Consider the following 14,823-nt stretch of genomic DNA (forward strand, 5'->3'; position numbering starts at 1 on the left):
TAGTCTCATAGGCAGTATGCCTAGGTACATCAATTGTTGGGGAACATGGGCAGGAGGGTGCTGTTGCACTCAAGTCCTGCTTGTGGGCATTGGGTTGGCCCCTGTGAGAACAGGATGTTGGACTAGATGATCTATACAGCATAGCTCTTATGTTCTTAAACTCTATTCGGACTTCCGTTCAAATAACTGCGGTGTGTCAATAGACTACTAAACTGCAGCTCCCTGCATCCGTTTCGTATTTGTTAAGATCTACGCTCCACCAAATACGGCGTCACTTCCTGTTTCCATAAGAATAACATCCGGGCCATCTGACGTCCTGAGAAAGTTGGGTGTTGTTGTTTTTAATTGTTATCCTTTTCTCAGCCAGCCCCGGCGACAGGGACCCGCCAAGAGAGCGGGGAAAGGGACAGGCGGGGGCGGGGCCTGCCGGCTTGCCTGTCCGCGCGGCCGCTGCCATGGCTGCGCGGGGCGCCGGGGGGTCAGCGGCGCTAGGAGGCGGCCGTTGCTGCCGCTTGGCTCCGTCGTCCTGTTCCGCCTGGCGGTTGCGCCCCTGCCCCGGCCGCTGAGGAGGCCTCGCACAGTCGGAGAGATGGCCGAGCCGGACGCCGAGGTGGTGGTGGTGGCCCTGCGGGAGAAGGTGGCTGCCCTGGAGGCGGAGTTAGACGCTTGTCGGAGCCGCCTGGAGCGAGAGAAGAAGCTGCGCCTCAGAGCCCAGGCCAGCGCCGCCAAGTTACGGAGACAGGTACGGGCCGAGCCGGGCGTCAGTGGGGAGAGAAGCGAAGACGCCCTTCAGCCTCGCCGCCTTGGAGGCTCCCCTCTATACCTCACGAGGCTGCCACAGGACGCCACCCCCAGCCAGCCAGCCACCTACCCACTCACCCCTTCGCGCGCAGTTTGTTTGTTTTATATTACATTTGAATCCTGCCTTTTTCTCACTTGCAAGGAACCAAGGAGGTTTGCATCTTCTTCCTGCTTTCCATTTTATCCCCCCAAGCACCCTGTGAGGTAGGTTAGGCTGAAAGTCAGCGACTGGCCCAAAGCCACCCACAGAGCTTCATAGCTAAGTGGAGACTAGAACCCGGATTTACTCTGCAATAATCTGGCAAGAAATAGATTTAAGTTTAAAACTACTAACAGTAAAACTACGACAACTAAACTAATAAATAGAACTACCGTTAACAAAATTATAACATACTATCAGTTTAAGTTATAATGTTTACTCATCACACTTGAAACATTGACGGGAAGCAAAACACAAAGTATGTATACTTAGTTCAGAGGATACTCTGAGTCTCCCTCCACACTGTAGATTCCTTAGATAATGAAAGTAATAAAGTGTGTTTCCCTAATTTGTGTCACTGGCAACAGTGTTGTCACTATTTCTTCTTTTGGAGAGTCAGGCAAATACAACTTACTCTAGAATGGCTAAAGCATTTTTCAGTTACTACTATGAAGAGCTCTCTTTTCCTCAGAGATTATCCTGATATTGCTGTTCCTCAGATAGACTGCTGATTTGAGTGCATATGTGTTTTCACAGAAAAAAATCTTCCGTTCATAGGTAGCTTTGGCCCTTTCTCCATAGATGTCCCCAACTGTTACTTTTTCCCAATATTTACTTTCTTCCTTTAGGTGCTCTTCCATTTACATAATGCCTTTTGAACATATACCTTCCACAGTAAAAACAACAACTACAGGCAGCTTAGATCATTAAAAAACAACAACAACAAGATAGAATAAACAGATTAGGCAACAGTAAGAGGTAGCAGTAGCAGCAGATAAAAGATATCAAGATTAACTCTAAGATGTTATAGTTACAGTTCAGTTTTATAACCCTAGGTCATCACAATGTAACAGAAAGAAAATATCCAGAACATTACAGAAGTAAAACACACAAGTTACACATAGATGAAAGAAAGTGACTGATAATTTAGGGCTGACAAAGTAAAATAAAGTTTGAAAATACCCCACTACTGATTTCCAAGTTTTATAAAAGTGTTTGTTAAGGAAACCAATATAAAACATACAAAGCTTAAAATTAAATATTAAACAATCAATTGTAATGTGGAAACATTTATGCATTAGTTTCCTAATGGGTGCACCAATCCAGAGCTGTTAACATGCCTGTTGATGTTTATAAACTCTTCTCACAATATGAATTTAATCATATTGTTTAAATTCATGGTGAAAAGTGGCTGTCAGTTGTAAGAAAGTATGACAGACATCAAAAGTCTACTGAATGCTCCTAGTTTTTACTCTGTAACCAAAGTATCTTCCTCTTGAATTTTATTTCTCTGCATGAATATCTAGTATTCTCTTTTGAAGTATTTGCTAGTAATTTAAGACCTCCACACTGCAAGCTATGCTTTCTCTGGCCTTGTTGGGAACTCGTAATGAGAAATGTTATGATTTCCTCTATTTTAGTTCACTAAATATTTTGTTTATGTGATATGTGTTTGCTTACAAAAGCATATCATATAAGCAATACAATCTGTTTGCAAGGCAAAAAAAACCCTACAAAGATTTAGGCTAGTTTTCAGTTGTATAGACTTCTCTTAAGGCATACTGCTAACTATGATGGCATTCACAGATCTAGTATATTGTAAACTGTAATTATTCCCTCTAATAGCAAATTCAGTACCAACAGTGTTGGAGTAAAAATGAGACACTGAGAAACAAGGGGAAGACATCAGCACACTCAGGTGACTCCTGAAATATGCAGAAATATTTTTTAAAAAAATTAAAGGAGGGTGCAGCCCCCTCCTTCCCCCACAAACAGGCCAACAAGGACTGACCATGTTCAGTGCCTTGCAGGTGCCACAGAATGTTAAATGTCAGATAGAAATGAGATATGTAAAGCTGGAATGTAGGGAGAAAAGACTGAATTGTCTTGCTTGAACTCTTTATACTGTTTATATGGCTGGCTGGTTTGCTGGAACTCTGAACAGGACCACCTATTCAAGGATGAGGACATACCACAATGTTTTGTTGCAGGTCAATCTTATAATTATTTCTCTTCTTTTGTAGGTTGAAGAACTTGATAAGAAAATCAGTGATGGTGAAAAAAGTGAGAAGACAACATCCAGCATAGAAATACAAACCGAAGACTCTGCTGCATGGTTACATGCTGGTAGATATCAAATGATACAACTTCAATGATGGTTAAAATAGTCTAACAGATAACTGATATCTGTCCATTGTGTTAATCTCATTAATAAAATAATATTGTACTGAGGTGGGAAAATGTCAAGTGTTTGGCTGAACTAATTCCTACCATTTTTCTGTCAAATATAAATTACTTGTTTGGTTATATAAGCTTTTTAATAATCCTTGATGCATTTTTCAAGTGATCCAACTTTTAAGCTTATATTTTGCCTGATACCAGAAGTTCATGATAATATTTTTTTAAAGAAAAAAACTAAAAATCTAAATCCACTTTGCACCTACTTGCTTAATGCTAGTTTCCATATCCCAGTAGGCTGCTGTTGGTTCTGCTGGAAGTCTCAGTGGCATTCAAAAGTATCAACTATGGTATCCTCCTGGACTGCTTGTGGTGGGTGGATCTGGGAGATACTGTACTGTGGTGCTACTTGTCCTTTGGGATCAGTTTCAGAAGCTGATGTTAGCCATTAATATATGGTGTCCTGCAGAAATTTATTCTGTCCCTCATGTTGTTTAACATCTATATGGAACTGCTGGGAGAGGTCATCTGAGGATTTAGAGTTTGTTGTCACAAATATGCAGATGATACACAGCTCTATTTCTCTTTTTCCTGTTGGAGTTCTAGGCCAATGCCTGGAGGTGCTAATGGGTTGGCTGAGAGCTGCCAAATTCAACCTGTTTTGTATGGGGTACTACTCCCTTGAAAATTCCTGTTCACAGTTTGGGGTTGCTCCTGAATTTAACTGTGCCTTTGCCCAATTTAGATTGGTGTGCCAATTCCTGGGAAGGACAGACCTGGCTTTGGTAACATAGGTTTAGTTTCATCAAGATTGTATAACTGCAACATGTTCTGTGTGGAGCTACCTTTGAAGAGTCTTTGGAGCTGCAGTTCGTCCAGAATGCAGCAGCAGGGATGTTAGTGGACTTGTTTCCATAAGATCACATATCCTGCAACATCTGCACTGGTTGTCAATTTGCGTCTGAGCACAATTTGAGGATGCCCTTTAAAGTTCTAAATAGTTTCAGTCAGATTACCTGAAATATTGCCTCATTCCATACCAACCTACCTGTCTCTTAAGTTAAGAAGGAGAGGTCCTTCTGTGGCCCCATTCAGATAACATGCTAAATTTTATTTATTTATTTTATTTATTTATTACATTTCTATACCGCCCAATAGCCGAAGCTCTCTGGGCAGTTCACAAACTGCCCAGAGAGCTAAACCATGCTGCTTAACCACAAAATGGTTAACAGAATGCATTAACCATTTTGTGGTTAAGCAGCATGGTTTAGTGTGTTGTCTGAATGTGGTCAATGTTTCTCACCTAGGGTGGAGGTGACAAGGTTGTTTCATTTATAATCCCAGTCTTTCTATTAGTTTTGTATTTTTATTGGATGTATTATTTTATATTGTTATGTGATTTTAAATTGAGTTAATCTGGGTGGTGCACAGACATTAGAAGGCAGGGTATACATTTCTATATAAATTATTTTATAATAAGTAAAACAATTTTGCTAATGCATTTAATTTATAACATTTGCAGATTATTACTATTACCATAATTATTACAACGGTTCTGATCTTCACGATTTATCCAGAGCACCAGTACAGCCAAGTAATGATAGTGAAGGATCACCCTCTAATTGTTTAGACCAGTTACAATTAGGTAACCCAGATGCCAATGGCACAAAGCATGAGGAGCATGGAGAACATGATAATGTAATCCATGATGTGCAGGTAAGATGTGTTTTGATTATCATATTGATATCTTGTTCTTCCTCCAAGGAGTTAATGATGGCATACATGATTGTGCCATTTTATTTTCATGACAACCTTGTAATGGGCTGAGAAATTATCCATGAAGCTCACTGGTGCAAGTGAGCTTAATTGGCTGAGTAGGTAGTCTTGAACCTAAGTTTTGTTGACCTAGACATAATCTCTGTATAATACACTATGCTGGCTCTTGATACTTTCTGTGTTCTTATTTGAAATCTTATCATACCTTATACTGCTTAAGATAACAGCATAGTGTGAAAGGAAAGAGACAGAACCGTCCAGCTAGCCTTTGGCCCATTTATGTCTCAAAACCTTTTTCAGCTGTATTGCACCAGCACTGACAAGGCCATTTTTTGCCCACAAAAACCTCTTGCCTGGTTCCATTTAGCAGCTCCCACCCACTGCATTGATATCTGCTGTTATGCCTATGTAGGGAAACTAGTTTTAGTTCTGGGATGTTGGGATTAAGAACTGTATATAAAGTATACTTTGCTTTATTTTGTAACTAGATCCTTGATTTTGTAACTAGATCCTTGGGTGAATTTGCAACACTCTTTGTATCCGTATTAGTTGTATTAAAATGATGCCTTAACATTTTTGTGTAGAATTATATCTTTTAAAAAGACAAATAAGATGAAATTCACATTTGACTCTTATGGTACTAATGTATTGCAGGGAAAGTGCACTTGGCAATTTTTATAAAGCAATATCTTCAAGTGGGCAGAGTTTGGGGCATGGAATTGGATTCTATCTCAGTCAGGGACTCATTGCCTTGGGCAGATCACTATTTTTGTGCTGCTGTTCCTCATATAGAATGAGATAGCAGTATCATTCGTAAGGTTGTTATGAGTAGGAATAAAAGAAAGTTTGCAAAACGTATTGTGTACTTCAAAGTGCTACATAAATATCATTTTTGTTGTGTCTCTTAATCTTAGAAAGCAGAAGATCTTTCATTAGCAGAAAGTTTGAGAGCTGCTGCTGAGGCTGCTGTATCACAAACAGGATTTATATATGATGAAATCACCGGATTATATTATGACCACAGCACTGGATTCTATTATAACTCGGTAATATTTGAATTGATACATTGTTCACCTAAAATAAATACTTATTTATCAACTAAAAATGTAAGCTGCTAATTTTGCTGAGAAATATTTTGTGATTTGACTATGTTTTTTGTTTCAAAATAATGGGTAATATCCATATAAATACTGGATTAACTAAACTCGAATGGTTGTATTCAACTGATACCACTTTGCTAATGGAATGGTCTTTTATCCAGCAGAGGCTTGCATCAGCAGAAAACAAGGAGGGAGGTGATTTTTGGCTATTCTCCCTCACTCTTGAACCACCCCCACCCCATCTGCTCTGAAGGGTTGGGACACTTTGGAACAGTGTGGGAGATGATACAGAGGGCTGTAGGGGGAGGGGGAATCACCGAAAATCCCCTCCCTCCCCATTCTGCTGACAGAATTTGTACTGCTGGATCAAAGTCCATTCTGATAATTGAATGACACAGTTGGATACAACCCAAAAATTTCATTATAGACATGAAGCAGAAATTCACATAGTTTCATTTCTGATCTTATTTTAGTGCACAGCCTGTTTATATTGTTTAAAGGGATGTGTTTTATCTATTTTCTTAAAGGAAAACCAACTATATTATGATCCAACCACTGGAATTTATTACTACTGTGATGTTGAGAGTGGCAGATATCAGTTCCATTCACGAGTGGATTTACAGTCTTATGGAACTGGAACTACTCAGCACAGCAAAGACAGAAAAGGAAAAAAGAGAAGAAAAGATGCAGAATGGCTTAAGGCAAATGAGCATAAGGTATCTTCTCAACAAATGACTTTTTAGTAAATTAAAATGCCATCTGTCGTGCACTTATAGCATATTTATAGCATATTTCTGATAACTGGTAAGTATGAACTATGTTGAAAAGAAAGGTTTATATTGTATAAATTATATATTTTAAAAAAAAGTACTGGCACTGAAAGTTTTCAGATTTGTTGAATTGCACATTGGGATAGAATTGTACTATATGAATTGATCAAGTATGGGTGGGTGTACTGGGAAGCAGTGGGGAGGCGACTATGTATAAGATTTGTAGCAATCTGTTATTGTATCAACAATATTCTTGGTACAGAATGCTGTTACAAATTGGCCATTAATATATTTTTAGGCTGGAAATGGATATTTCTAACTATTAAAGAATATAATATTCTATAACAGAAGTGTAACATTCTGGAATGGTCTCCCCAGAACAGTTGTCAGGGAAATTATGTTTGGACAAATTGATGAAGGCTATCTTTTGACTGTTATTGTTGTCTCGTAGGGCCAATTGGGATGAGCAAGGATTTTTCTTTCCCCTTCTGGTGCATGCCACAATTGGCGAGTGCCATCAGGGATTGCCACAATTTGAGCTAGTTGGGTTACGTTCGTAGGGAGCATGCACCCCCTTCAGTTAATTCAGTCAAAAAATGGCTTTGTCCCTTCCTCCGCCACTTCCCCAGTTCAGTTAATTTTGGGGAAAGGCATCTGTAGTGGTTACAAAGCACCAAAAGGGTCAAAATTACCTTGCTTACAGGCAAGTTTTGATCCTTTTGGTGCTCTATAGCTGCTACAGATACTTTTTTAAAAATGTATTCTTTTTGGGCATCCGTGAGGTGCCCACGCGACACACACACACAGGGAACTGGGGGCAAAAATGCTCCATAGAAATTCCCAAAGTTGCCCACCACTGTTGTAGACTGTTCATTTGGTTTTGAGTCATCTAGGATTATCAGCTCCTACACATAATAGTGGTACAATATATTTCTTCTTCTTGATATGCAATATGCTCTGTCTGAAATTATATAGGAGTTTGTTTATTCTGCTTTGGGGGCAGTTATTCATTTGGCAGTGATTAGTGAGATGAGTGGTAAAATTGCAAACTCAAGACTTAGGCACATCACAAAGGTCGCATTAACTGGAAGGGTTTGTATCCTTAGAAGTGGGATAAATAATCATGATAAACTAACATCTGTCCTACTTTCTGAGGTCATCTGGTTAGCAGGGCTATCAAAGTTCAGTTTGTACTCAACCATCATTTATGATGTGAATTAGAAAAATCATAATTTGTTTTTCTTCTATTACTACTGCTTATAGTTGGCAGCAGTTAAGAATAGATAGATACAAAGTTGGCATATTGGCTGCCCAACAGTGTGTATATTAGCTCTGATATAGCCTGCAGTAAAGACCTTTTTTTAAATTGAAAAAGGTTTTTTACATCAAGAAGTTCATTCTGGCATGTTTAGCATGACTTGACTATACACAATTAAATAGGTAGAGAGGCTGAGTGGATGTTTTTATTTTAATCTAATCTTTATTTTAGTATATTTGGAGTGCACAATAAAATGCTTTTGAAAAGAAGAGTGTTGCCATAACAATGGGTCAGTTGAACAACTAATTAAAAAGTAGTTTAAATAGCAAAACAAAATTACAATCAATAATGGTGCTTTCTAAGTAAAACAAAGGGAATTCTAAAAATACCCAATGTGTCTTTGGAAGATTCCACCAGTACAAGCACTGAGGGGATGTGGATGGTGATTAGTAACTACAATACTACGGGTCAAATAAAGCAGTTGTACAAAACATCAAGCTTGGTTTTTGCTACATTCCTATGTATTAGTCAAATGTAAAGTTAAGAGAGGTAGATAACCATCTGTCAGGTATGCTTTAAGCTGGATTCCTGCATTGAGCAGGGGGTTGGACTCAATGGCCTTATAGGCCCCTTCCAACTTGACTATTCTATGATAAGAGTTCTTGTGGGAGGTGAAATCAGTAGTACAGTCTTATGTTTCATTGCTCATTCAAATTCTTTCTTGGAGTTGTTCTGTATATGTCCATATAAGCCGAAAGGAGGGGAGAGAAACATGGGTGTGTTGCATAGTGTGCATGCCTATGAAAAAAAAAAGTATGAAAGTCTTACGGTCTTGTTAAAGAGAAACTTCTAAAGCACAGATAAGTGAAAACATCCAAGCCCCATTATCCATTTTTTATATTGTACTTGTCTTTCTGTTGGATCTCTTGGTGGTTTAGGGCAGGGGTGGGCAACTTGTAGGCCAATACATCTGGAGGGCTACAACTCCAATCATACTGGCTATGCTGGCTAGAACTGATGGGAATTGTAGGCCCAAACATCTGGAGGGCTTTAAGGATTTGGGGACAGAAGTGGTTGTGTACTATTGGGAAACCAGGGTATTTCCCAGAAAGCCTAGGCACATGTAACTGCAGTTCTAGTAGGAACAATTGTGAAAAGGTGAAGAACAAAATTTCTACATTCCATCTATAAACATAATGTCTCTGGGTTAACAGTGACTAATGCAGACATGTAGGAAGGATTCCTATGGTTGCCTCCTTACCCATGGTAACAACCACTCCTGTTTCTGGCAAGAGCCTCATCATTTCTTCTAACATGTTGAGCACCAAAGTTTCCCTCGTTGCTGCTCCCTGAAATGGAGGGAGAGAGTCCACACATCCTTTTCTCCACAGAAAATTTATTGACGGAAAGGAGGCATTGCTAGGGCAAAGGTGGAAGCAGCAGCAGAAGCAGGCACTTTCATTTGATTTGTGTCCTTGAACGCCTGTGGTCTTTATCCATCTCCTGTGGAATTTGGGCTCCCAAGATACATTGAGCTCTCCTGTGTGTGGTACCCTGCTTCCTCTCCTGCTCGTGCTGTGTGTTGGACTTAGCTGGCGCTAAGCAAATTCTTCTTTGGAGGGAGGCAGCCAGGTTGTGAATAGTATTTTCATTTTCAGCAAATTGGCAGATTCACAGAAGAGAAACAAGTGCTGGGGGAGGGAGGTTGCTGATGGATGGGTTGTCCCTCCTCTTTTTTCTACCCTGACATTGCTAGACAGACCTAATCACTCATATCTCCATTCTAAATGTACATGCCTGAGAGAAAATGGGCAACCAAAATGAGTGGATAAGTGCTGACTTAGGAAGCCAAATTTAACTGAGGAGCAAGATTCTTTTTGTTGAATGAATGGCTGGCTATTTGTCTTTGGGACATCTGGCTGCAAATGTTGTTGCTCTCTGAGGATAGTTGGCTACTAGAAAATGATTGGCTACCCAATTGCAAGATAGTTTGTGGATCCGCGAGTATAGGATGGCAGTTCTAAGATTTCAGCTGCAATGCTTACTACTTGCAAAGGAGATACAACATTTGATATTGAATGCACTATGCTGAAATGCTTCTCCAAGTTTCTTCCTTATTGGAAGTGTGTTATACAACAGTAAAGGAGAAGGATTTTCAGTTATGCCCCAATTATGATATGCCTTCCCTAAAGATGTGTGCCTACATTAAATTAAAAATCCCAGGTTCTCATATGATTGCTATTTATGATTTGCTGTTTACCATCTTGGAATCTTAAATGTTTGTGTGCTTGAACGCCTGTGGTCTTTATCCATCTCTTGTAGAATTTGGGCTCCCAAGATACATGGAGCTCTCCTGTGTGTGGTACCCTGCTTCCTCTCCTGCTTGTGCTGTGTGCTGGATGTTTTAAATATTGAATAATAGGCTATGTTTTTCTTATACATTCTTGATATCGTTGATACAGCCCATTGTCAAGCTGAAGAGTAGGGAGGCAGTACTAGACTTGGCACTATCCCCAGTATGTTACTTGACTAGAGTACTGTGAAACAATAGCATAGGTATAACACAGGTACCCTTCTGCATATGACAGGGCTATTTTAGACCTTGTCCTAAAGTGAAACTAAGAGCAGTATCCAGTTGTGCCATTCCACAAACTCAAATCCTCCTAAGTGGACTCCTCCAAAACTTTCAGTTGTGCAGGCACTTGTATATTGGGTTAGCAGTGTGTATGCTAGTGGAACGCATGGCCCACTCTTGAAAACAGTTGTTCAAGTAGAACCGTAGCTGGATTCTCCCCTTGTGCATAGTTCAGAACCTAGTTTGCACTAGTGCGACATCATTTGCGCTAGCAGAATGACACAGTTGATGCTGCCCTAAATTGAAATAGGTTTTCTCTTTGTGCAAACTTGTAAGTGACAACAAGAGAATTGCTATAGACTATCCATAATAGCACTTTGGAAACTTACTTGTTAGCACTTTGCACCAGCATTTATGTAATGCCACTGGTGACTATTTTTGTTCAGTTCATGGTTTGGGGATTCAACCAATTGTACATTATATACATTTCATGGCCTGGGTAGGTAAACCTATTAAGATGTTCCTCTGAAATTCACAAGTACTAATATATGGATGCTGTGGTGCTTCCCTGTCTTCTGTAGTTCGTGTAGTCTATGATTTAGTGTGTAGTTTTAATAAATGATACATGAAGGATCTTTGTTGGTCACGCCTTACAATAGACAGTGCAAAAGGTGAACACATAGAATGGGTATCGGTAGCAGTTTTTTCCATAACTGCTTCCAGAAGAATAACTGTGCTAATCTTATTACATCAGAAAGACTGGTTGTTCCCCCTTTGTCTTTGAGACTGCCTGTAGACAAGCTTTTCAAAGACTTGAAGGCACTATTGTAGTTGTCATTGCTTGTGGTAACAATGGGGGTTTTTGGTCTGCTGCGATGTCTGGTTTTAATAACGCTACAAGAAAAAAAGTACAAATGTTTTCCTTAAGAAATCCAGACTAGCTAGTTTTACAACTCTGACTTTAATGGCACTAGGGAAAGCAGCTCACTTTCCTTCTCTTCCTCTCCTCCTCACCCCCATTATGTTTGTATAGTTATCAAAATACCAAAGCTGGATCAGGACTAACGTTGTCAAGGAATTACACGAAGGGGGCATTGTTCCAAAGAAACAACTATCTGTACACAGTTTTATTTTCACTTTTGAAAACTGTACCCCTAGCCATATTATAAACACAGATATCTACGTCTGCCTCTGTCTAGGTTGTGTATTTGATGAAGTTAGCTGTACCTCTACTTAATATTGCAGATAGTCCGATAGATTGTTGTGAACTTCTGAGAGGTCTAGATAAGAATAGCCCACAACAGCTAATCATGCTCTTAGTCCCATGCCCATGCTAGATTATAATGGATGACCTAAATTAGCATTCTTTAAGAATGGCTGGATATGTGATGCAACAGCACATGCAACAGCACATCCATCACCTTGCCCAGGAAGTGCAGATTGGATGATCCTTTAGAGGGGTCATCCTTATTCACTAGTTGCTTAAATAAAGAACAAACAGAGCAGGCATATTACACTCCTGAAAGGGATCAAATTGCCCAACGGTGGTGGTGATGATGATGATGATGATGATGATTTACATTTGTATACTGCCCCATAGCCAGGCTCTCTGGGCGGTTTACATAGATTTTAAAAGTCTAGAAGGGCAATTGAACTTGTTCTCCACCTCTGAGCTAACAATCCAAACATTCACCTGTTAATGATTCCTATTCCTGGCCCTCTTGTCTGCACTAGCTGCAAAGAAAATCATGTCTTTGTGGCTTTGCAGCTTTTGTGCATATGATAGCATTTGATTTTTCTTTCTTGTGTTAAGATATATAAGAAGTCTTTATAATTTGGAAACAATTTGGTCTAGAAGTAAGATGTTTCCATTGTACTCTTAACAAAGACTTTATTTTTTACATTGTATCGTTTACTGTTTGATGCTGTTCATCTTTAGGTACATCAGTTGACAGAAACCATGGCTAATCTGAAGATTTCATCTTCTGGATTGGCAACTTCTGGTGAAGGTAGAGTTGTGACACAAAACACATTAGTCTATGGATGTTTACAGTTGATCTTGAGGGACATTTAAAATTGATCACGTCAAGATATAATTCAGGATAAATCCTAATTTATAAATTTGCTAAGATTGATTAAGAACAGTTCAGATGGGCCTTAAAAACAGTGGACAAAAGTCATTTTAAATCAGGGGGAATTAGCTATAGCAAGTTTCTCTTTTAAAATGAAATCTGAACTTCATCCAAACAATGACTCTCTTATGAAGGACTACTTTTCTTTGTAAAGAAAGAGACATTAGCTCAATTCGGACAACACGTTAGTCAATAGTGGTTTAGAACTCCATGTTGGAGTTTTTACACCACTGTTGAGAAATGTGTTGTCTGGCAGGAAAACTCCACGCAACGGTGGAGGGGTTTTTTTTGGAAAACACTCCTCGCAGAATATCCACACTGTGCAGAGGAGAGTTCCTGCACAACCGTTGTGTGGTGGGCTCTGTGGAGTTTTCCGTTGCACTGAGTTGACTTTTCCCACTGGCTACAGAGTTCCCTGGCAAGAGGAACAAGTGCTGCTCTTTGAGAGCTGCCGGGATTGGGTTTTTTTTTCCAGCAATGGATGATGGGAAACCATTGGGAGGACTGGGGGGAGGAGAGAGGGGGAGGAACTCTCAACTCTATGGTAGCCCACAGTCACACAACGGTGGAGTTAGAACATGTTGTGTGGGGAGTACCCCCTAAAAACTCAACCGTTGCGCGAAGTTTTCACACTGGGTTGACTAACGTATTGTCTGAACTGAGCCATCTTCAGTCATCAGGCAGTTCATGTATTTATATTATGGGAGCAGAGACTGGCGAGGCAGGAGACGCTAGAATCTAGTTGATACCATCTTGTATTTTAGCAGCCACTGAGCTCATAGTATCTTATACTCTGGTTTTATACCTAATTATCTGAGCTTTGTAATGTATTCAGTTAAAGTATTTTTTTTAGTACCAACTAAAGTGCCTGGATATTCACTTCCTGTCTCATGGAAAAATACTATCCCATTGGCTACCACCTCTTATATTTCTTACAACTCAGAAATATGTATGTTTACTCAGAAATATATTTCATTTCATTTTGTTCAATATGTCCAAATAAGGGAGCCTAGGATTAAAACTACTCTTCAAGTAATTGATCTTGCTTGTCTATAAGTAGACAAGATTCTGAAGTATACAAAACCTGAGCTACATGGCCAATAGTTTTGAATTATTCCTTTAGGTTACATAAAGACTGTATTTAGTCACAAACCAAGTTATTTTAATGGTTAGCCTGAGCAACCACTCAGAATGTATGCTTGCTCTATACATACATTTCAAAATGGTAAACTCTAGTAGATCAATGATCTTAAACTCTTTTCCCCCCCCTTGGTGTTATATATCACTCTGCTTGAAATAACATTGTGGGGACAATGACCCTGTCTCCTCAAACAGGCATCTCTTACCTCTTCTCAGCTGCTGTACATGATTCTGTCTGTCTGTATTTCCATTATTTCTAAATGGGGTGCCATGCTACAGTAGTTGTGCAAGCTCTTTTTTACTGCAAGCTCTGCTATAATTAGAAACACCTATGGTGCCTGCATTAAAAGCAGTGTAGAAGAGTTGGCACACCAGCAACAAACAAAATAGACAGGGGAAGGGGGTAGCAGGCACCTAATGTTCTTTGCCATTTCTGCCTACTCATGAGGAGAGGACAATGTATTGTATATATTAGCCATGATCTACTTATAGCAAAAAACAAAAATCTGTACAAGTCCATCTCTGAGAATAACTTTGATAGGCCTTTTACAAAAGCTTTGTTTTCCAAGTACGGTAGCAAAAAAGGCTAACACAGCAGATCTTGCATTTTCCAGAAGGTTATAGTTATATGAATCCAGAAACCTTTATTTATCCTTATGCATCATTATGTATTTTTCAACAAGATATGGATCTTCTATTAGAATGCCATTTAAATACATGACTGTATCTTGAATTCCCATTCTTGGAGCAATTATATGTGTTTTTATTAGATGCTTAGAAGAAGTCTTGATAGCTCATGGATTGTATTTATTTCTGATTTGTAACTTCATATTAGAAGTTCAGGCCTTTATGTAAGTTGGAAGATAGATTGCCAGTAACTAGTGAATGTGTGAT

The 14,823-nt window shown here is 39.4% G+C and overlaps 1 protein-coding gene across 2 annotated transcripts in view; it reads left to right on the forward strand.

Moving 5' to 3' along the window:
- Positions 1-462: 462 nt before the first annotated feature.
- AGGF1 (angiogenic factor with G-patch and FHA domains 1) overlaps positions 463-14,823 on the forward strand; it is a 29,138-nt gene continuing 14,777 nt past the window's right edge. Inside the window, exons 1-6 of one of the 2 annotated variants that reach the window (XM_063127959.1) lie at positions 463-742; positions 3,025-3,127; positions 4,701-4,894; positions 5,869-6,000; positions 6,582-6,770; positions 12,597-12,666. In XM_063127959.1, the coding sequence (XP_062984029.1) occupies positions 590-742; positions 3,025-3,127; positions 4,701-4,894; positions 5,869-6,000; positions 6,582-6,770; positions 12,597-12,666 (841 nt within the window). In that variant the 5' untranslated portion in view covers positions 463-589. The remainder of the gene's footprint in view (positions 743-3,024; positions 3,128-4,700; positions 4,895-5,868; positions 6,001-6,581; positions 6,771-12,596; positions 12,667-14,823) is intronic. The other variant, XM_063127958.1, reaches the window with a different exon arrangement.

Source organism: Elgaria multicarinata, chromosome 6 (genome assembly GCF_023053635.1).
Source record: "Elgaria multicarinata webbii isolate HBS135686 ecotype San Diego chromosome 6, rElgMul1.1.pri, whole genome shotgun sequence".
Taxonomy (NCBI): domain Eukaryota; kingdom Metazoa; phylum Chordata; class Lepidosauria; order Squamata; family Anguidae; genus Elgaria; species Elgaria multicarinata.